Source organism: Ictidomys tridecemlineatus, chromosome 3 (genome assembly GCF_052094955.1).
Source record: "Ictidomys tridecemlineatus isolate mIctTri1 chromosome 3, mIctTri1.hap1, whole genome shotgun sequence".
Classification (NCBI taxonomy): Eukaryota; Metazoa; Chordata; class Mammalia; order Rodentia; family Sciuridae; genus Ictidomys; species Ictidomys tridecemlineatus.
The window spans coordinates 195,768,977-195,792,632 of record NC_135479.1 but is presented as its reverse complement, the minus strand read 5'-3'; the positions used below and the strand labels follow the sequence as shown (position 1 = coordinate 195,792,632).

General features: G+C 31.7%; 1 protein-coding gene and 1 pseudogene across 2 annotated transcripts in view; one reads left to right on the top strand and one right to left on the bottom strand.

The window, feature by feature from the left end:
- Ncam2 (neural cell adhesion molecule 2) overlaps nucleotides 1–23,656 on the bottom strand; it is a 477,943-nt gene that overhangs the window by 139,569 nt on the left and 314,718 nt on the right. For both annotated transcript variants that reach the window (XM_078044488.1, XM_078044487.1), the window contains exon 9: nucleotides 18,002–18,152. In XM_078044488.1, coding sequence (XP_077900614.1) covers nucleotides 18,002–18,152 — 151 coding nt within the window. The remainder of the gene's footprint in view (nucleotides 1–18,001; nucleotides 18,153–23,656) is intronic.
- On the top strand, nucleotides 1,913–2,490 carry LOC101964522 (chromobox protein homolog 3 pseudogene; annotated as a pseudogene).

Genomic DNA, 23,656 nt, shown 5'->3' with positions numbered 1-23,656 from the left:
AAGAGGAATATATCTCAACATCATAAAGGCTATCTAAGATAAGGCCCAGGCCAACATCATTCCAAATGGAGAAAAATTGAAGGCATTCCCACTAAAAATTGGAACAAGACAGAGATGCCCTATTTCACCACTCCTATTTAACATAGTTCTTGAAACACTGGCCAGAGCAACTAGATGAAAGAAATTAAAGGGATACACATAGGAAAAGAAAAACTCAAATTGACACTATTTGCTGATAATATGATTCTATACCTGGAAGACCCTAAAAGTTCCACCAGAAAACTCTTAGAATTAGTAAATGAATTTAGCAAAGTAGCAGGATATAAAATCAACATCCATAAATCAAAGACATTTCTGTATATCAGTGACAAATCCTTAGAAAGGGAAATGAAGAAAACTGCCCAATCTCAATAGCCTCAAAACAAAAATGAAATACTTGGGAATCAACTTAACAAAATAGGTGAAAGGTCTATATAATGAAAATTACAGAAACCTAAAGAAAGAAATCAAAGAAGACCTTAGAGTATGGAAAGATCTACCTTGCTCTTGGATAGGCAGAATTAATATTTTCAAAATGACCATATTTCCAAAAGCACTATATAGACTTAATGCACTTCTGATTAAAATTCCAAAGACATTTCTCATAGAAACATAAAAAGCAATCATGAATTTCATCTGGAAAAATAAGAGACCCAGAATAGCTAAAGCAATCCTTAGCAGGAATTGAAGCAGGTGGCATCACTATACCAGATTTTTAACTATACTACAGAGCAATAGTAACAAAAAGCATAGTATAGCTGCCCAAAGAGTGTAGTAAACCAATGGTACAGAATAGAGGACACAGAGACTAACCCACAGAACTACAATTATCTTATATTAGACAAAGGTGCCAAGAACATGCATTGGAGAAAAGATAGGCTCTTCAAAAAATGGCGTGGGTAAAACTGGAAATCCATATGCAACAAAATGAAATTAAACTCCTATATCTCACCATGCACAAAACTCAACTCAAAGTGGATCAAGGACCTAAGAATACAACCAGAGACTCTGCGTCTAATAGAAGAAAAAGTAGGCCCTAATCTCCAACACGTGGGATTAGGCCACAACTTCCTTAATAAGACTCTTATGTACAAGAATTAAAATCAACAATCAACAAATGGGATGGACTCAAACTTAAAAGCTTCTCAGCAAAAGAAACAATCTGTGAAGTGAATATAGAGCCTAAATCTTGGGAGCAAATCTTTACCCTTCACACATCAGATAGAACACTAACCACTAGCGTATATAAAGAACTCAAAAAGCTAAACACCAAAAAAAAAAAAAAAACCCCAAATAATCCAATCAATAAATGGGCCAAGGACCAAAAAGGACACTTCTCAGAAGATGATATACAATCAATCAACAAATTCATGAAAAGATGTTCATCATCACTATCAACTAGAGAGATGCAAATTAAAACCACTCTAAGATTTCATCTCAATGCAGTCAAAATGGCAGTTATTATGCATACAAACAACAATAAGTGTTGGTGAGGATGTGGGAAAAAGGTACACTCATACACTGCTGGTGGGACTGCAATATGCAGCCAATATGGAAGTAGTATGGAGATTTCTTGGAAAACTGGCGATGGAACCACCATTTGGCCCAGCTGTCCCTCTTCTGGGTCTATACCCAAAGGATTTAAAAACAGCATACTACAGGGACACAGCCACATCAATGTTTATAGCAGCACAATTCACAGTAGCTAAGCTGTGGAATCAACCATAGATGGCCTTCAATAGATGATGGATAAAAGGCCCCTGCCCCTTCCCCATCTGATGTGACTCGAGCTTGAGGCACACAGGGTTGGAGATGCTGCAGGTCCTCAACCTGGAGCATCAGAGGTGGTGATTATAGCTCTTCAAGTCTGCAATTTAAAAAATGGCCTCCAATAAGACCACATTGTAAAAAATGGGAAAGAAACAGAATGGAAAGACTAAAAAAGTTGAAGAGGCAGAGCCTGAAGAATTTGTGGCAGAAAAAGTCCTAGACTGACATGTAGTAAATGGAAAGGTGGAATACTTTCTGAAGTGGAAGGGATTTACAGGTGCTGACAATACTTGGGAACCTGAAGAAAATTTAGATTGTCCAGAGTGAATCGAAGCATTTCTTAATTCTCAAAAAGCTGGTAAATAAAAAGATGGTACCAAAAGAAAATCTTTATCTGACAGTGAATCTGATGATAGCAAGTTAAAGAAGAAAAGAGATGCTGCTGACAAACCAAGAGGCTTTGCCAGAGGTCTTGATCCTGAACGAATAATTGGTGCCACAGACAGCAGTGGAGAATTGATGTTTCTTATGAAATGGAAAGATTCAGATGAGGCAGACTTGGTGCTGGCAAAAGAAGCAAATATGAAGTGTCCTCAAATTGTAATTGCTTTTTATGAAGAGAGACTAACTTGGCATTCTTGTCCAGAGATGAAGTTGAAGCTCAATAACTATTTGCATTGATATATATATATATAATATATATATATTATATATATATAATATATATATGTTACTTTGAACAAATAAAAGCTTTCGGTATTTGCTTTCTTCATCAGAAAAGAGCATTTGATAAGATGGTATATTTCCTGTGCTTTTCTAAAAGTTGGGGAAATTTCCGTAGTTATTACTCAGAACTTGTTTTTAACTCATATGCCTAAGGACCATTCTGGGATTTTTTTTTTGTGTGTGTGTGTGTGTGTGTGTGTGCAAGTGTACATAAAATACTTACATAATGGTTTTTGATTTTTTAAACATTCACCAACACAAAAAACAATAAGTAGTAAACCCATGTTCCTGAGATGCCATCATCCTCTGCAACCTAAGAAATGTCTCTTCAAGTTAAATTGAAATTTTTCCTAAACTTAACCTTTCAGATTAAATAAGTGATTATATAGTTAATTGGAAACTTTAAATTAGATAATTAAAAGCACATTAAATTTACATCTGTCATCACATAAATGCTACAGTTTTATTTGCAAAATCCTGAAAGGAAAAATACTATCACTATACAACTTCTGCACCTGGGCAAGTAAATTAGACAAATCCTAGTTTGTCTTAAAATTATTGAAGAATGAAGTAAGCATGTTAATAGTTCTTCTAGTTAGCCATTCCTTTTTTAAAAGTTGAAATCTGCATACTAAAAGGTCATAATTCATGGAATGTCTTAAGATTTGGCTCATGGAAACCTGATCAGATTGCTAGAGATGTTGGCAATTTATAGCCTGCTCACATAAATTGGTGAGGGAATTTTTACAGTCTAAACTATTGATGTGTTTTCGTCACCCCAGTTCATCCTTAACATGCAGGCTCAATCTTTTCAGTATTTGGATTACTGGTTCAACACAAGCTAGGAAAATAACTTTGTAGTAATCAGAAAGTTACCCAACTGTATATTGTTTACTTTATTGTAAATACTGGTGAACAATGGTCAATAAATAGTTTTATATTCCTTTAAAAAATGAATGGGAAAAAATGTGGCATATATACTCAAAGGAATATTACTCAGCAATATCAGAGAATAAAATCATGGCATTTGCAGGTAAATGGATGGAGTTAGAGAAGATAATGCTAAGTGAAGTTAGCAAATCCTCAAAAAACAAATGCAGAATATATTTTTTGATATAAGGAGGCTGATTCATAGTGGGTTAGGGAGCAGGAGCATGGGAGGAATAGATAAACTCTAGATAGGGCAGAGGGGACAGAGGGAAAAGGAGGGGGGAATGATGTAATTAATGCTGGTGGAATGTGATGATCATTACTATCCAAAGTATGAAGACAGGAATTTGTGTGAATATACTATGTATACAACTAGAGATATGAAAAATTGTGCTCTATATGTGTAATAAGAATTGTAATGCATTCTGTTGTCATATATAAATTTAAAAAATATATTAAAAAAGATCACACTTTACCTCATATGAGACTTAAAAAAATAAAAGAGAGAGGGAATCTGGCCACATGCATAAACTTATGTACATACACACACTGACAGAATAGCAGATGTAAACAATGTAAAAGTATTTTGCAGTTGTCAAGACCTTGATGTTCTGTAGCAGTTTGGATGTTCTCTTTTGTTTTCTTTCTTTCTTTTTTTTTTTTTAAGAATTAAGTTGAACTTGATAATTGGTTTCTAAATTCCTTAAACTCTAAGATAATTTAGGAAGGGACATAGGAATTTGAGTTTTATATTTTATATTTAAATATAATTTCTACCATTTATAAAATGCATTGGACCATATAAAATGTGACATTCGTTTTTGGCAAAATTGTATAAATTTTTTGGGACAGTGCTATTTATTCCATGTATAGGAAAGCCTCTTTACAAACAGAGATTCCATAAGGAAAAAATACTATAGTAGTTCTTGGTGGTAAAAATATTTATTTTATTTTTAGTCCCAAATCTTCTTGATGATTAAATGTTAATAAAATTGCATGAGTTGCAGCTTAAACTGTAAGAATAAGGATATTTCAAAGAGAAAATAATACAAAGGCAGACTTTAAAAAAATTCAAGGAACCATGTTTCTTTCACCTACTATTGCTGTGAAATGTTCCCTAAGGAGAAATTATTTAGATTTAATTAAACGGCAGTTGTACAAGCAGAAGGCTGAGACAGAACATTTAAACAATTCTTATGTCCATGACCTTGACTGAATTTCTGATTTAGAGTTACCAGAATCATAAGAGACAGTGAGGTTTGCCTGTGTCTGAATCTGTCACCTTCTTCAATGTTGTGTTCAGAACAAACTTTTCCCATGCTCAACCCTGTTAATACCTGGAAATACAAAAGAAACTTCCAAGTCTGATCTCAGAGTTGGTAACTAGTTGTACCTGTTTTGATAAATATCACCTTTTGTTTTCTTTTTTATTCTTTCTTGCTGAGATGTAGATCTGGACTTATAGCTGCTATTCATTACTGCATTCTGTCATTGTATGAGATTTTCTGACTTGATTACTTGCTTAATGCAAACCATACTCTTTCTCTTGTCATTTCTGCTCAGGCTTTGAAATCTATCTTCTGAACATGATTTATTTGCAGTTGGTATGTGTGACCTAAGCACAGTCTTAGTGCTTCCTGTATTCTGACCTTTACCTGAATTCTGCCAGCTCAAAAGCAAGCTAAAGGTGATAACAACCACACCACTGGCTCTGGGAATTGAAATATGAAATTTTTGACCTAAATCTGCCATAGGTCATGAATAATATTATCAGGCAATTCACCACAGGAACTTGGGCTCTCCACTTACTGAATCAAATAGAAAAGGTATTATTTGAAAAATGAATGAAAACCAATAAAAAATAAATTTAAGTCTTTTAAAATCACATTGATGATATCCTGTTTTATCCTGTAAACAACACTGAGGATAAGAGCAAGGCTCTTTACTGGGCTTGATGCTCTGTGAAGTGCAGTTCTCTAATTTGTTTCTTTAGCATTTTTAACAACCACAAATAATAGTAACAGATTTTTTAATGTGTAATAGAGGTTTTATTTTTCAAGTTTCGCCATTCATTTCTCACTACTGAAACACAATCTAAAGGAACATCTTTCCCTTTTCTCAGTATCTACTCTTAGCTCTCCTACCTAGGTCATGGTCACTACCAGGTCTATTTTAGAAGCCCCTTACTAGTTTACAGACCTACCTGTTTCTACATTAAGCTAATGTTAGTACCCAACTTTTATTATGGTTTCAGAGATGAATATAAATTGACCAATGCCTATCTTTGTGACTTTTTCTCCAGTTAGCTTAACTGTGCTCCTTAAATCCTAGCTACCCATAAACCTTTCCTCCTTTTAATCATTTGCTCCGTCCCATTTTGAGAAAATTATAATATCTACTTAGTGAATCAAATGAAAAGTTATTATAAAATAAATGAAAAATGAATTTAAATATTTTGAAATCACAAAGATAATATATGTATTGTCCTGCACAACATAACTACAGGACATAATTGTGTTTTAGTTAAATACAGTCCTTTTATACAATGGTGGTCATGTAGGATTTTATGTCTAGTGACATTTTAGTCTCTTTAGTTGATCTACAGATACTCTGTGATGTTCACATAATGATGGAATCACCTAACGAGGCATTTATTAGAAGCATCATATAAATAATCAGATAGTTTCATGTTCTGTCTCCTTAATTGAAGGGTGGGTACTTTCCTTGTAGTTCTATATACAGCAACTGAATTTATACTTGACACACAATAGGTGCTCCATATATAATTATAAAATTAATGACTGGAGGATAAGTATATATTCTAACTGTTGTCAATTATTTAGCAGAAGAGGAAAAATATATCTTCATTTGTATTATGTTTCAAAAGTTTGGACTCCATTCTAGGTTTTATTTATTTATTTTTCTATTGTAATACATTATCATTTTAAAACTCTGCCTATCTTGTGAAGATGTTAGCTCCTTAAATTAGTTGAGAATTAACTGCAATAAAAAATTGAAACACCTTAACATTTTTTTCCAAGCGTTTGAATTTTCTCATTTGATTTATTCAGAAGGAAACTACCAAGGGAGTAAAAGCTAATATATCCTTTGGCACATTTAGAGGATAATTCAATTAATGATTTCATAGATCCAGTACTGTATGTTCAGTCATATGCAGAATCAGCTATGGCAATTAACTGGATTCAGTCCATGTACCATGGGAATTCAAATGGCCACATGGAATACTAAATTAGATGAATGCTTATTGCCAATTAGCTGTAACACTTGATGTGCATTTTTTGTATTAAATTTCAACAACCAAGTTATGCATAAATCTTGGCATATTTTATGACCCTCAAGTCAAATCATATTAAGAAATGCCTGTGTATGACTTCTTATAATATACCAGGTTTCCCTTTAATTTAATGTTTATTAATGATATAATAATTCTTACCATAATAGAAGATTTGTTATAAGCAAGGTGACTTATTCATCTTACTAATATTAATCTTTCTCTTTATCAAATATGTCTTTCCTCATATGACACATGAAGTACAATAACATTATGTTGTAATAGCTATTTTTTACCTTTATATAATTTTCCATAAATAACTGTTATTATTAGGCATAATTTCATGTAGATATTTAGATTTCAGATATTAATCTCCATAAAAATGTCTAAGTTATCAAAGAAAGAATGATTGCTTTTGTAGACATATAGAAGTGTTAAAGTTGTTTTATTAATAAAAAAGTCAGTTTCCTTAGAAATGAAGTATTAAAATAGATATGCATTTAATCAAATGAAATTATAAATTTGCTTATTAATATATGACCAGAAATGTTTATATATACAATGCTTATTATATAAATGAAGTTTTTAAAACAAGTAAAATAAGCAGTCATAAAATTAAATTTTGTTCAGGGTAAGAAAAAATGCATATAACTCCTGTTTTAGCATTAATAAATGAAGAGCAATTGAGACAAAAATCAATCATTTTACTAAGTCTGAAAAAAATCAGAGATAAAATAAAATATAAAGTTTTATAAAAGTCTTTTTGACATTGAGTAGACCACACCAATAGTTACTCTTATAATCTTAGAAAAATTTTATCTAGATACAAAAAATCAGATCTAAACAAAAAGAAATGTCTTCAAATGCCTTGTATGTAATAAATAATTCTATTTATTTATTTATTTATTTATTTATTTATTTATTGCAGTGCTGAGGACTGAACCCAACCTCATGCATGTTGAGCAAACATTTTACTGCTGAGTTTGTTCCCAAGATTTATTTATAATTAAATAAAGATTTAATTATTGCTGCAAGTTAAATAAAGCATTTTAAGATTCATGAGTGTTAAAAGCAGTCTTTGGGAGAAGTGAATTTCTCTCATCAAAACTTCATCTCCATCCCAAGGACTTACATGGTTTATTGTGTCCATAATATTAGAACATAGAAAGGTAACACTTGATGTACATTTTTTGTATTAAATAATTTTTGTATTGAAATAAATGGATTAATGTGAATATATGCTGTCCTATCAGTCACTGTATTTTCACTATACAGATTCCATATTATATTTTTCTTAGTTTCTACATCTTTAAAAACTGGACGATTTTACTTCTTAAAGATTTTTTTTACACTTGCTGCTCATTTTTGTACTCTATGAGACATGCAATTATAAGTACATTAAATTATATGTTATTGTATAATACTTTCTAAGCTAATCTAGTAAGTAGACTCTCACTCCTGTTACTTGGTGCAATATTTGCTTTCAATCATTTGCATGTTTGAAAAGCACTGATGCTACTCTATTTCTAGTTATATGATAAAAATATTAAACTGAATAATTATAATTAAAGGTTTTTAAAGGAAGATACAGAAATCCCATTTACTCCTTTAATCAATTTAAAACAATTTATTGACAAATATGTTTTTTCTCATTCAATATGTAATGATTATTCAAGCATGTTGAATCCACTTACAGAAAATATAAATATGCATATTTTCACAAACCTAAATAGTATACTAAAACTAAGCAATATTACCCTTTTGACCATATAATTAGAAAAAAAGTCCAATTTTACATTACAATTAGGAATGTAATATCCCTATATCCCTGTAATTCATGTTTTTTCTTGCAATGTTGCACTGCATATATTCCTTAAGAATATGGCTAGCATAATTTCTTAACACAAAATCATGAATATCATTTGAGATAATCGAAGACAAACACAACACACATACAATAATTTAATACTAAATTCAGTTTCAGGTTTTATATAATCTATAAAAATTGCTGCATGTTGAATATGCCATTTATTCTTTCTTATAAAGGATATGCCCTGCTACTTATATAAGTGTATGTTGAAGTGATGTCAATAAATTAAAATCACACCATAAAATTAGCTTCATTTATTTCAATACTAGTCCCCCTGTTCCCACTTTTATATCCCTTTCAACCTATTCTTAATACCACATCCAGGGGCATTTCTGTAAACTTTAGTGTGGGCAGTTTATTCTCTGCTCAAAACCCTTAGGTAGCTTCCCATAATTTCTAAAGAACTCCTTAAGATTATGAACCTCTATACAGTGCTGTCCATTGGAAGTGCAATTTTCTTTGATGCATGGACAACCACAGATTAGATGTCCAATGTATATTTTTCTAAGAGCTATATTAAAAATGAATAGGTCCATTTAATTGTGATAATGCATTTTAAACCAATATACTACTCTGGACAAGGTGCATCTGCATTATTCATAAATCCAAAAACATCCTGAGGAGGAAGAAGAAAGAGTGGGGGAAACAAGCAATGTGTCACATATGCTAGATGTATCTTATTGTGTCAAAAGGCTAAATATCAGGGAAATCAGTGAGGTCCAAAATTCTTACTATGATGGAATGTGGAAGTGAGGCACTGGGATATACTAAGATTTTTTTGAAGTCACAGGGTGGAATTGTTATAATGGGATTAATGCTCTTGTAAAAAGAGACAATAAATTTGTGTCTGCATTCACCAAGGAAAGGCCATGTGAAGACATAAGGAGGAACTGCATCCTCACAAAACACCCCCACCATGCTCCCATCCTGATCTCACACTTCCAGACATGAGAACTGCAAGATGAAATGTCTGTTGTTTAAATCACTCTGTCAATGACACCTCATTACAGAACCCTAACCTGAAATACACCTTGACTGTCCTAATGACAACTGGAATCCTTATGGCAAGGTGTTCATTCCTGAGTAAGAACAGAAAGCTAAACCAAGGTGAAGGTAAGGTTTAGTGTTTTTCTGTTAGAGTTGGAATAGGTGTCACAACACAGTGAGGAATCTAGTAGTTATACAAAATCATGTTTCCAGTTGTTTGTTTGGTGTTCATTCATTTCCAAGGTTTAGCCTTTCAAGAATTGGATGTTTTTTAAAATACTAAAAACATCTCACCACTTAATCTCTGAAATACATTCTAACAACAAGTTTTGATCTGAATTAGTATATGTCAGAGAGAGACAAATTGTAATAAAAGTAGAATAAGCAACAGAATCTGTGAACAGGAGAGAGAGAGAGAGAGAGAGAGAGAGAGAGAGAGAGAGAGAGAGAGAGAGAAGAGAGATTTGATATTTGACATTTCCCCAGGAAGTTCATGCAAGGATTGGGTTAAAAAATGCTGTTGAGCAATTAAAGGCTTTTCATGTTTCTTTTAAAATGTTCTCTTTTAATCATCTGCATGAAGAGATGTTTTACATTCTCTTTTTCTGTCCTTGAAATTACCATACTTGGTATAAAATCTAAATAGTTGCAGACAGAGGAACCAAATTTTATCTGCAAATGAGACATTCTCTTTAAAGTTTTAAACATCCTAAATATATTATGGTGTGTATAAAAGTCAGGATCATAAGACAAGATTTTAGTTACAGATATAAAATGTGTATCTGCTATGACCAAGGAATTTTTGCAATTTCTAAGAGCTTACTAAATTTTCATTTAATGTTAAATTCATGTTCCTGTCTTATCTACCTTATAAGGTAGAATCACGATTATATTAAGAGACTTTAAAACTTGCATAAAGAATTATTGGACAAAGCACACATCCATTAATTCTATTGAATGCTTGTAAATATGGAAGAAACATGAATCAGTATCACAAGATTAGTTAGTATTCCCAAAACCTTAGTATATATTTGATATTGCTAAGTACCTCTTTTATATTACAGAGAAAGCACATTTACAAGTTGCTATTATGTCTAATATTAATTAAAAATCAGCTGCAGCAAACTCAATTAGAAAAAAATGTAAGTGAAAAAATTCAATATTTCTTAACATGCATTGTTACCATGTTACTGTTAAATTAAATTTATCACATAAAATAATTAAGTCTAATTAATAGTTAATATGTAATGACTACCTACTCACAAAACTTAATGATATTCTAATTATAATCAAACATACTGTGTAATTGGTGCTTATTGCATTAAAACCTATCACATGCCTGTTATCTCTTTGTTTTCTAAATTGGAACTTTAGTTCAACTCCTGCTTCTTAGTAAGGTAACACCTTTGAAACAGTGAAAATGAACTGGCAATATGCCAAGGAATCTGCTTAAGCTGAACAACAAAAGAAGTTTGGAGCAAAAAGGCTTAATCTTTTAACACCTTAAGTTTAGTATTATTATAGTAAATGAGGCTGCTATCAAGTTATAAATGGTTTGATTCTTTCCCACTAACTCTTAGCAACATTATAGTGTAGTTGCTCAGTTCAGGTGGTAAAAATTCTTAGAATAAGAGGTTTTGTGACACCGTGTAATGTCTCTTTAATTTTTATAGTTTTATAAATGGTTTTTGATAAGAAAAATGCATAATAAAAGTATTTTAGGCATATCTAATATGTAAGTGTTTAATTACAATAATAGCTTTCCATTGTTTTTACATGTAATGTACCAAGAAGTACATCACTATTATACATTTCTAAATACCTTATTTAATGCAAATTAGGTTTCAATTGCCAAAAAGGAAGGTTATTAAATAGCTTCCATACATATTATGATTATTTAGTTGTAATAGAAGACTAAATTAATTAACAGATGCAAATCCTAAAATGACCAAGAGGATGAATTATCTCTCAGTAGATTTAGAGCAGAGATTTTAGAATTCATTATCCATGGTTCATGGGGTAAAGAAAATGAATGAAAAGTATAAATTGTGAGCAAAGAGACAGAAGACACAAAACACAAAAAATTGAAACTTTACAACTAAAACATAATAATTTCTGAATTAAAACACTTATTCTATAGGCTCAATTGCAGAAAATAGAAGATGCAGTAAAGAGTAACAGGGAAACAACAAAAATGATGTGGTGTCTAAAGCACTGGGACATGAGTCTATGAGATGTCTCTCTACCTCTGAGATAATCTTGAAAGGCCTCATGTATAAGTAAAGTCACAGTGTGATGAAAAGATTAGAGAGAAAAAAAAAATATTTGAAGAAATAATGACCCCAAATTGTCCAAGTCTATTGACAAACATGAATCTACAGCTTGAAGAAAAACTCAGCATACACTGAACAGAAACATTTAAAGAAAATCATATCTAGACACATTATAATTAAACTGGAAAATAACAAAGATAAATAAAATAGCTAGAAACAGCTAGATAAAAATGATGCATGACACAGAAATGAAAAACAATACAAATTACATAGATTTCTCTTAGGAAAAAAAAGCTTACAAGAATGTGAAAACAAATCTAAAGAAATATCAACCCAGAACTCTTATCAACAAAAATTTCATAAATAGAAAATGGTTCAGGAGTTAATCTTTCTACATGAAAAAAAAATCTAATACACTTTATTCCAAGAAAATCTGCTGTACAAGAAATAAAGAAATTTTGGGGGGTTAATAGAAAATTTAGGTTTTCAAGGAAAATGGAAAAGCAAAAGAAATGGTATTTAAATGAATAAATACAAAAAAATTTTCTCTCCAGTTTTTAAAAATCTTCATAACTACGTGAAACTAATGTTATTATTATTTTCAGTTAGATTGTGGATGGATGTGGATGCAATATATAATGACATTAATAATAAAAAGGTCAGTTGATAAGAGTGATTGTAAAGGGACACATGTGATAACAAGAATGCAGCACATCATAATTTGGTAAACACAAATAAAGCAAAGTTCATCAGGACAGGTGAGTTTTACATGACTTGTTAAAAATATATGAAATACCTAAAATAAATTCCCTAAGAGTTCACTTTAAAAATTCATAAATAAAGAGAAAAGTGAATGCAAAACATATAAGAGACAGGAAATAAAGAAAGCAAAACAGAAAATGTCAAACTAGAATACAGATAAATGATGGAAATTATAGATTTTTAAAAACTAAAAGCTAAAACTTGGAACAGATCAATAATTTCGCCAAATACCTAGCTAGATAAAGTAAAATATTTTATCAAAATGTGGTGCAATATCTACTAGATATATAAATGGAAATATAATAAACATATCCAAAAAATGGACTCAAAATAGACTTAGAAGACCTTAATGTAAAACATAAGTCCACAAAGTGTAAAATGCAAGCATATGCAGAAGTCTCCCAGACCTTTAAATAGTTAATGGTTTCTTAAAAAGAATATACGCTGTATGACCTTAAACGTCCAAATTTATGTATTTGATAAACTGGAATTAGTAAAAACTTAAAACTTTACCTTTTCAAATTCTACATTAAGATGCCACAGAAATCAGGCACTGTGGGAAGCCAACCTTACCAGTGACTGAGTTACATTCCCCAGCTGGGTGCTGAGGCGCTCAGTCACAGAAATGGGTGTGTCTTGCTACAGCCCCATGGGTGAAGCTATGCTCACCTGTTCCTTTGTAATATAACCCCTTGCCCTGTTTAGGATAGAATCTTCCATGGAAGTGCCTTGTGTGTGTCCCCTCCTCTTACTGTGCCCTTGGGTGTGGCCTACCCAGGTGTCAGTCAACCTGCTGACAGTGGACATCATGAAGATAGACTTAGCCCCCTGAAACCTGACCCCTTGCCTCATTTGAATAGCTTCTCCTCAATAAAAGGGGTCAGCGCATGCTCTCTCTCTCTCTCTCTCTTTCTGCGGACCTTTAAGGTCAGAGGAGCCATCACAGCAACCCCAAAGAAAAAGGTATTTGTGTCTCTGGTGTAGTTATTTTGTGCAGCCCAGTTAGCCCAGTTCAACTGGAGTAACCCCTGAGCCTTTTAGTCGCAGGAACACAAACCCGGCAAGGCATGGTGGTGGCTTGGGAGGCTGGGGCAGGAGGATCACAAGTTCAATGTCAGGTTCACCAATTTAGCTAGGCCTTAAGCAACTCAGTGAGACTCTATCTCTAAATAAAATATTTAAAAAGGACTGGGATGTTGCTCAGTGGTTAAGAACCCCTGGGTTCAATCCCTGGTATTAAAAAACAACAAAAAAAAAAGCCAAAGAAAATTGAAAGTGGGCATGACTGCACATGTCTGTAATCCTAGCTGCTTGGGAGGCTGAGACAGGAGAATTTCTCAAGCTCAAGGCTAGTTGAACAGTTAAACAAGACCCTGTCTCAAAACAAACAAATAAACAAACAAAAACCCCAAAAGAAACACAAAACAAGACAAAACAACAATACCGCAAAACCCAAAGGGCTGCAGAGGTAGGTATAAAACAAATAAATAAATAAATAAAAGAATAGAAAAAATGTTTAAAATATTTATTTTCATAAAGCAGAAAGTACATGCCCACATGATTCTCAAAAATATTCACAAAGATGTTTTGCATAATATCCAATATCTGAAAACAAAAAAATGGCCATCAACATACCAGAAAACTTCTATGATCTGGGTATAATAGAATAAAAGAAAGAAACATAATAAATTATTGATATACAGATATATGTGTCAATGAATATTAAATGAAAGAGCTCAGCAAACATAAATAATGGAATGGGAGAAAATATTATAAAATAATACGCTTGCCAAAGAATTAATATTCAAAACACACAAGGAACTGAGTTCAATAGCAAGAAAAGGCATTATGTAATTTTAAAATGGTCAAAGGACTTGAACATACCTTTCTCAAAAGAAGATACTTAACTGGACAATACATGAAAAAATATACAGCTTCACTAATTAGAAAAATGCAAACTAAATCCATATTAAGGTATCATCTCATACCTGTTAGAATAGTTTATATTAAGGAGATGACAGATAAGTATTGAAGAGGATGCAGAGAAAAGGAAACCAGCTTTTATAGTATGCCGTAAGTTGAAAAGTAAATTAGTGTTGCCTCCATGGAAAACTGCATGGAGGTTCCTCAAGGGAAAATAACAACAATAACAACAACAAAAAGCACCATATAATCCAGTAATCCTTGTGGGTACATTACTAAGTGGAAATAAAATTAGCAGCCTCTAGAGAATCTGTACACCCATGTTCACTGTAGCATTATTCACAATAGTCAAGATATGCAATAAATATTAATGCCCATCCAGGATACAAGCATAAAGAAAATGTGGTATGTACACCCAATGACTTACTTTTCAATTGTAACATGGATGAATATGGAGGGCATTACAGTAAGTGAAACAAGTCAGGCACAGAGAGAAAAATATTGTATGAGCTCACTTATTCATGGGATTTAATAAAATTGAGTTCATACTTTATAGAGTTCAATGATAGTTACCAAAGCCTGGAGGGGTGAAAAGGAAGAAGAAGGGAAGCTGCTGAACACGGGATGCAAAGTTTCAAATAGTTAGGAGATATAGGTTTGGAAGTCTATTGCATAGCCAGATGGCTATCATCAATAATAATGCATTGCATATTTAAAATAACTAAGAGGGCAAATTTTAAATGTCTCACCATAAAATAAATTGGTAATATATATTAATATACAAATTTTAGTCATTTTAATTTAATTGTTGAATATTGTATAAATACATCAAAACATCATATTGTATCCCATAAATATATATAATTATAATTTTCCAATCAAAAATACTATAAATAATACAGTTTTCAAAAACACCTTATTTATATACCATAAATACAGAAAAATGTTTACAATATGCCCCTAATGAATGTAAAAGAAACATTTTAAAATATGAAATAAAAATAATAGTACATGATTATTTGCATATGAATTATAAAATATACAAGGAAACTATATAATTTTATTTTGAACTTTAGGATAAACACTTATCTCAAAATACTTAAGCTGAAAATAATTAATATTTAAGCCTATAAAGGAGAAATGAATTTGTGATCAAAAGAAAATTGTGCTTTGTTAGAAATCAGTCCTTGAAAAATAGATATCCTAAAATAGATATAGATAAACTAGGTATCCTAAGTATTTTTATATTAAATTATTCATTTTACTAAAAGATTGAAATAGCAAAGAATTCACATTGTAATATAACATCACTTTTATCATTTTCTACATAGTTAAAATTGGTGACAACTAAAAATATCATATCATTATATATTAGAATTTCACATTATCTCCAAGTTTTTCTCCACCTATCCCTTTCAAATATGAATATGTGTTAAATTTGATTTAATCTTGTTAGTCCTGGTGTTCCAATAAAGGAGGAGCTGTTTTATTCTTCTGTGTGTCTGCTTTCACTCATCACAGAACCTGAATCTTAAGGTAGATACAATTGGCTTTTATATTTTTTTTCATGAGGTTTTAGAATAGAGAAATTACATATCATAGTCTACGTTTTTATTTATGTCATACAGACACCTATGCAGTCATTCATGGATGATAATGCAGAAGTCCTAAGGTATCTTTTATGGATGTGGCTATGCTTGAGGAAAAGCACTTTTTAATGGTTTGAGTATAAAGATGCCACAAAAATAAACCTTTTATTCCATAAAGAAAGAAGCTGAGATCCCAAGAATGCAAGTTATACTGCTGAATAGCACCAACCTTAGAAGGAGCATATTAGTTAATCTTAACAGTCTAGTGTCATGAGCCATTCTGCCTTACCCTGTCTTGGAAATATCAACTATGTACATTTTTCAAAAGTTCCCCTTTTGTAAGTACTTGCAACAGGGATTTAATAATAGTCTTAAAATATGTTAAATAACTTTTAATTTATTTTTAAAAGACAAAATAAGTCCTAAATATTGTTTTCTTAGAGTAAGTTGCCTAGCCCTGGTTTGAATAGTTGGAAGAAACCAGTAGTATTCAAAGGGCTTGTCTTAAAAATTGTTGGGCACCTTCAAATGTTAATCATATATTAAAACCTTAGGTTTACGTTTATTTATATAAATATTAAACAAAGAAAAAAATGTACAGAAAATTTTGTTCTAAATAAACATATTTCAAATTACAAAATATAAACAGGTGGAAGTTTGAGGAATATTTTCATTTTTCCCATTGCTGACCTGAGAAAGGAATGTACAATAATGATGATGAAAAAATAGCTGCACATAATATGAGGGGAGAAAAAGCATGTGAAGTAATTTAATATTATCACTTCCTCCTTTGTACATTCTCCACAATATCAGGGCTATTTGTTTATCTGTTCGGTTTTTAAAACATGTGATGACAATAAAATGACTTTCTTGGAAGTCACCTAATATTAGCAAAGTGAATAAATATGTAAAATGACATACTTAACTTATGTCAATTCTTGAAAAAGTGTTTTCTTTCTAAAGGGATTCTCAATAGAAAATGTGTCTTTTTTATTCACAGTTACTGTTGCTTTCTATCAATATTAATGTACCAGAAATATGCCCATAGAAATGTTTTGTCAACAAGAGTTATCTCAAACATTTCTACTAACACAGCTATGTTCCTTCAAGCATCAGAGAGTTTCTAACACTGATGGTTCATAAATATTTATTGAGAATGATGCTAAATTTCTTCCTTTTTAAATAACATATATAGCATCTTACTTTAAAATTCTATTCAATGACTTAAAGTGAACTGTGAAAGCCCAGCTTGCATTAGCCTTCTTGCTTCCCAATCTCATAGTCATGAACACCTTTTTTTTTTTTTTCAAATTTACTCTAAAAACTGGCCTAGTAATTGTCCTATTTTCAAGACAGACAACAAACACAATCTGGATGAAATAGAAGTACTGATGCATTTCACTGTTATTTATGATAGTGTTTCATATCTTAAGAAGATGCAAAATAATTTAACAAAAGAATAAGAAATAAAAAGAGTCTTTGCATATGTGAGGCACAGAATCATGATATATTTTTTAAAACACACGTAAAAATCTAAGGAGTCATTGAACATTATTGATAAGTGATATGATTTAGCTAACGCTCAGTTTGGGGTTAAATATTATAAAAACGAAAGTCATCATTCCAGGATGGGCCATTAAATATGCAGCTCTGTGAAATGTCCCATTACCTCCACTAGATGTCTCTAATAACTGACTTTGAATGGCTACATTCCTTCTAAATGCTATTCATTAAACACTGAAACAGGAATTGCACATGTATTTTGATTTTCTTATAAAAATCCTATTTTTCAAGGCAGATGAATTTGCTTTAATAAACATACAAATTGAAAGTAACTTACATTCAATATCAAGGTACATGCTCTTTTGATGTCCTCCAATTCTACTTGCTGCTTCACAGTCGTACCTCCCTGAATCTGACAGCTTTACATCTTTAATATGCAGTGATGAGCTTCCATGTTGCCCTTTGACTTCAATGCGGCCGTCTGGGCTCTGTTTACATTGATTCAGGAAAAAGAAAGATTTTATGCTTGTTTGTCTAAAACAATGATCATACTCATGATGCTTATTAAATATGCATACAAATGAAAGTAACCTCACATCGGCATTTTAAAAAATTTCAAAAGTACTGTTTCTGCATTTTTTTACTTATTGTTCTTTAGCTTATCCACTTCACTTGCTGCCTTTCTTACAGGGACACTGACATGTAGTGACCATTTGGATATATATTTTATCAATCACTCATATTTAGTACGCTTTTCGCTTTTTAAAAAGTTTTCATGTTCTTCTTGGAAGGATTTTGTTGGTTTCCAATTATATTCACTGCGAATACAAATGCTGTCTAAAAACTACCAATGAAAATCATATTTCTGCTATATTTTGGTTAGGTATTTTGTCTTATTCATTTTTGAATGGTAAAATAGTATCACACATAAGCAAAATTTACACCATATTCATCACAGATAAATTATTAAACACATAGTAATCACTACTTAACTTGTTCTTAGGAAGTCACTAGAAACAATATGGAAATGATTAATCATTTATTTCAGGGATATTGATTCAAATCAAGGAATTGCTTACAATTGAATATTGTATAGACTATATTTCCAATGAGAATTCTTGTTGCAATTTAACTAGCATACCACATAAAATATTTTTTTCAATCACATAAATACCTTCATAACACTCACACATAAACAAAGCTAGTATATTGATTGAATTTTACTTCAAATAGAAAAGATAGCAAACTTTTAACAATTTATAATTCATTAGAAAAAGTAATTTACTGTGATTAATAGATTATTTTCAGTATTTGATGTTTCAGTGCCTCAATGAATTATTATATACTATACATGTATGTTTAAAATGTCTATCTTACAAAAATGATCAATTTTATATGTGACCAAAATTCACATTAATTTTAGTACATGTGAAAATTGTTTCATAAAAACTTTGTTTAAGATTATCATCAAATTATTTTTATTCATATCAAAGACTATTTCACAGATGTTTCTTAATCATAATATTGATTTAAGGGCACAGTAGAATTACTTTCTTGTCATAACTTTATTTATTAATGTAGTTATTAGATAATCTTAAATCTAATTTAAATTGATTAAATTATCCAGTCACTCATATTTTGTTTACTATCAGAAAGGTGGTGTTCAAAACCAAGCAACTTAGAATAGGATTGCTATGCCCAAAATATGTTCACCAAAATGTAAATATTGTTAAAATAAAAAGTAAAGTGAGATATTCTAACTTTTAAGATATTCAGCTACCAAATTGATTTAATTAATTGAGAGAAAAGGACAAAAAATGAAAAATTGACAGAAGTTTAAAATCAGAATTAGTAAACCCAAAAGCCAAATCACCAATTTCTTCCTAAAATGACTAGAGGATTTTCATAATCTCATGCCCTTGAGCCAGGCTTCTCTTTTTAAGCCCTGACTCTGCTGGCTCTCACGACATCCACCTGCCCAGTGTGCTCCCAATTTCACTTCTCTGACTACCTCTTGGTCTCTGCTGCAGATTCCTCTCACCATGGAGGAACCTTGGATTCCTCCCTGGATATTATTCTTTTTTCAGTGCACACACTCCAGTTAGGCCCTCTCTTGCTTGACCACAGCTAAACTGATGCCCTCTGATGAATCTTTCTCCTGTCAGAATCCGTCTTTCCTTGGAGATGTGGAGTCAGGTATCTTAGTTCCAGAGCATGAGACCTACCACAGGTCTAAAATCATCATTCTCCACCACCAGCACAATCTGTTCTTTTTTTCAATGAATTATAGTAATTATTTTCCAAGACCCATGCTATATACTATGTGCTCACTCTTGGATCAGTTTCTAAAATTTAATTTACTTATTTTCCAATTGCTAAAAAATGTGTCTGTCAACTTTCTCAACGTTATCCTTTTCTATTTTCAGAAACAATATTTTCTTCAACCTATCTGCTGTCCACCTCACCTGTTCACAGTCTCTGGTTGCACTCCTTTGAGTATAAAGACAGGGGTCTTTGGATTTTAGAGAGAATTATACCTTTAGGTTGATCAAGACACAGAAGGACTCCCATACTCTGTGAAAGCCACTGAAATGATATTGCCTATATTTCTTTGACACAAAGTCATTACAGCTGAAGATAGTATTTTTTGTGTAGCTGTGAATAATTTTAAAATGCAACTGATCTTATTTTAATTCTCATGGCAACTTCATGAATATTTCTTCTTCCCCATCTCTATTGTTGTAAATATCATCACTGTACAAAAATCAGTATGATATTAGTAATAATATTGGTACTTCAAAGTTATTATCCATATATATGAAATTGTTAACAGAAATTTTGGAGAAATACAGTTTCTTTTTTTTAAATGAATCAAACAATGTGTAATTGACTGGGAAATCATTATTTTCAGAGTTAACATTGCATTCATAGAGAGATGCTATGTGCTTTTAACTCAAATACTTACACTGGAAGACCAAAGTCATTCCTTCACATATCTGACATTCTAAAGGACATCTCTCTCTTTGTGCTATAAAGAGACATTGCACATATCTGAAAGAAATTTCATTTATATCTTGGCTTTGATTCAATACCTAAAGAAGATTCATTTAATACATCTGATATTTGACTGAGACAGGTTAATGGACATTTTAGCTGTCTACCTAGTGTTTCCAGGTTCTATCACTGAATTAAGTAAGATGATTAGAAAGCAAATTGTCTGACTGCACATTATTATTCTTACCCTTCATAGAAATGCACACTCTGAAATTTGATTTGCTGTTATATTCTTTGCCTTTCTAGAAGGTCAGTTTAAAAACTTCTTATTTGAATAGTATTTCAATATTTTATAAATTAATTAAGCTTAAAGTTTACAGTCCTTTTAAGTATTACTTAATCAAATATCTTGATTTAGTTCCATCTTAAAGTTCTGTTGGCAATTTTAATTGTAGCAAAATTGTAAATATACAAAGTGCCATGTTCATAGGCTTTTTCTTGAGTGCACAGAGATAGGCCAGAAGACACCCAGGAGGAAGCAAAGGGATATGGGGTCTCATGATGTAAAACAGGTGAGTAGAGACTGCATGCAGAACCCAAGACCAAATGTAGACTAACAAAAAACTCCATCTAATTTTGTACCTGTGAATTATATATCATGTACTTCCTTCCTAATGGCATTATATCTCTACCTATAGTCAATCAAACCCAACTTCACACACTTAAAAGAGAAACCATGACTGCTGAATATGTAAAAAGGAAAGTAGTCTATAGTTTACCATTATTTATCCAAATTTCTCAAAATCGTGTTAGTATTTCATTGAATAATTCCTGCAGTCATCAAATAATTTTAAATGGAAGGCTTTTCTTTCCTCCTTATAAGATTCTTGTATTAGCTATTACCATCAATTTTCTTCCTTCTGGGCTTGCTCCCAGATTCCTAATTCTCTATCTTGACTTCATGAACTGAACTTTTGTACAACTACCCTTCCTCCTAGCAGTATAAGTCAGTACAATAAAGATTAATATGTGCAATAAAAGTTCTGGTTATTTTATACCAGGTAGTAGTGCTATTTTCTTTCTCTTTCACATATAATCAAAAATTTATTCAACAAATAAGAATTTAATATAATAATTTTAATAGGTAACATGATGGATAAATGGTAACTGTTTTTCAGAATTTTAATTTTTCTCCACTTATTATTTAAATGAATCCCATAATTCTACCATGGGATTAGAACTAGTAGCCTCATTTGCAGAAGAAGACATTATGGCACAGAACATTAAATGACCTATGCAGGACGCAGAGTCTATAGCTTATAACTGATAGTAGCTACCTGTGCAGCCAGTCTGACCCTAGAATTTTTGATCTGAAATACATTTTCTATATGCCTAACCACCTGAGGCAAAATTGTGATGTTGAACTGCATATTGTACCACAGCTAGTGGTATACAGGCACTGGACTAGATTCTGAGGGTAGAAAAATTGATAAGAAAGGCAAGCTATTGGTAAATCAAGTAAAAATGCTTAGAATAGAAAATGACAAATTATAATTAATTATGGTATAGATTCAGGAAGAATATCAAATATGATCTACAGAAGTGAGGAACAGTTTCTTGTACATATTTCTAAACAGAAGGGTAAGTAATAATAATAATCCAGGTAATAGTATGACTACAAATTTTCAGGCCCACAGAAAAAAAAAATAAATGTGATTTCTTGTTCAAAATGTATTAAAATTTCAAGATGAGAACAAGTAATAATAAGCATTGGGTGCTCCTGAGTGTGGATCTGTATTCAGTCACACCTGTTGTATGTGCATAAAGTAAGCCTTGACGAGCAAATCAGGGCAAAGTGGAAAGGAAATGGGAAGTATGTAGGCCTACACTTGAGAGAAAAAAATTCAAAGAATTGAAAGGAGTTCACTCAAGCTGCCAAATTCAAAATGATAAGGAGAATGTTTAAGTTGAAGAAGTTAGATAAATAAAATAAACTATGATAAAGAATCACAAAAGCCTTGGGAAAACTAAAAACAAACAAACAAAACAACATGAAAAGAGGTACAACATCATTAGTCCTTAGGGAAATAGAGATCATAACCATTATACTACTTTCTTCAAACTGGAGTGACTTAAAACCTAATAACAAATGCTTGAGTGAATGGATGCAGAGAAGTTGGAATCTTTATACACACCATGTGGGCATGTAAAATGGTGCAGGTTTATTGAGAAAAGTCTGATAGTGTCTCCAAATGGTAGACCTTGAGTTACCAAACAAATTAGCAATTATATTCTCAAGAGAAATGAAGATATATATCCACACAAAAACTTGTACATGAATACTCATAATAGTATTATGAATAAAACCTGACACTTACAACAGAACCAAATGTTCATCCACTGATGCATGGTTTTAAAATCCATATAAAGAAATATTTAGCAAAAAAAAATGTTATTAAGTGTTTGCATGTACTTCAACTTGGAGGAATCTTGAAAATATTTTCTAAGTAGAAAAAGCCTGTAATAAAGGCCAAATATTGAATGTTTCCATTTATTTCAAATTTCCAAGAGAGGTAAATCTATACAAATAAGATGCAGGAGTGGTTAACCAGGACTGGCAGGGAAATGGGAGATGGTAGTAAGATGACTGAGAGTGAGAGATGGAAATGTTCTAACACTGATTAGTCTGATGATTCCACAATTCTAGGAATACAGTAAAAGATTTTTAATTGTATATGTAATGGATCAATTGTATGCAATGTAAATTAGGTTTAAATAGCACTCCTAAAATATAAAGACAAGGGAAGGGAAGGAGTTTCAGTGATTTACCAACAATTGGAAAAGGATGTGGAAAGTTTCAGGAAGAAGAGAAAGGTGTATGCATTTGTAATTTAAAAAGATCTCGCACACTGCAAGGTGAAGGATAAATTAGACAGGGTGATGGGCTGGGGATGTGGCTCAAGCGGTAGGAATGTGTGTGGTCTGGGTTCAATCCTCA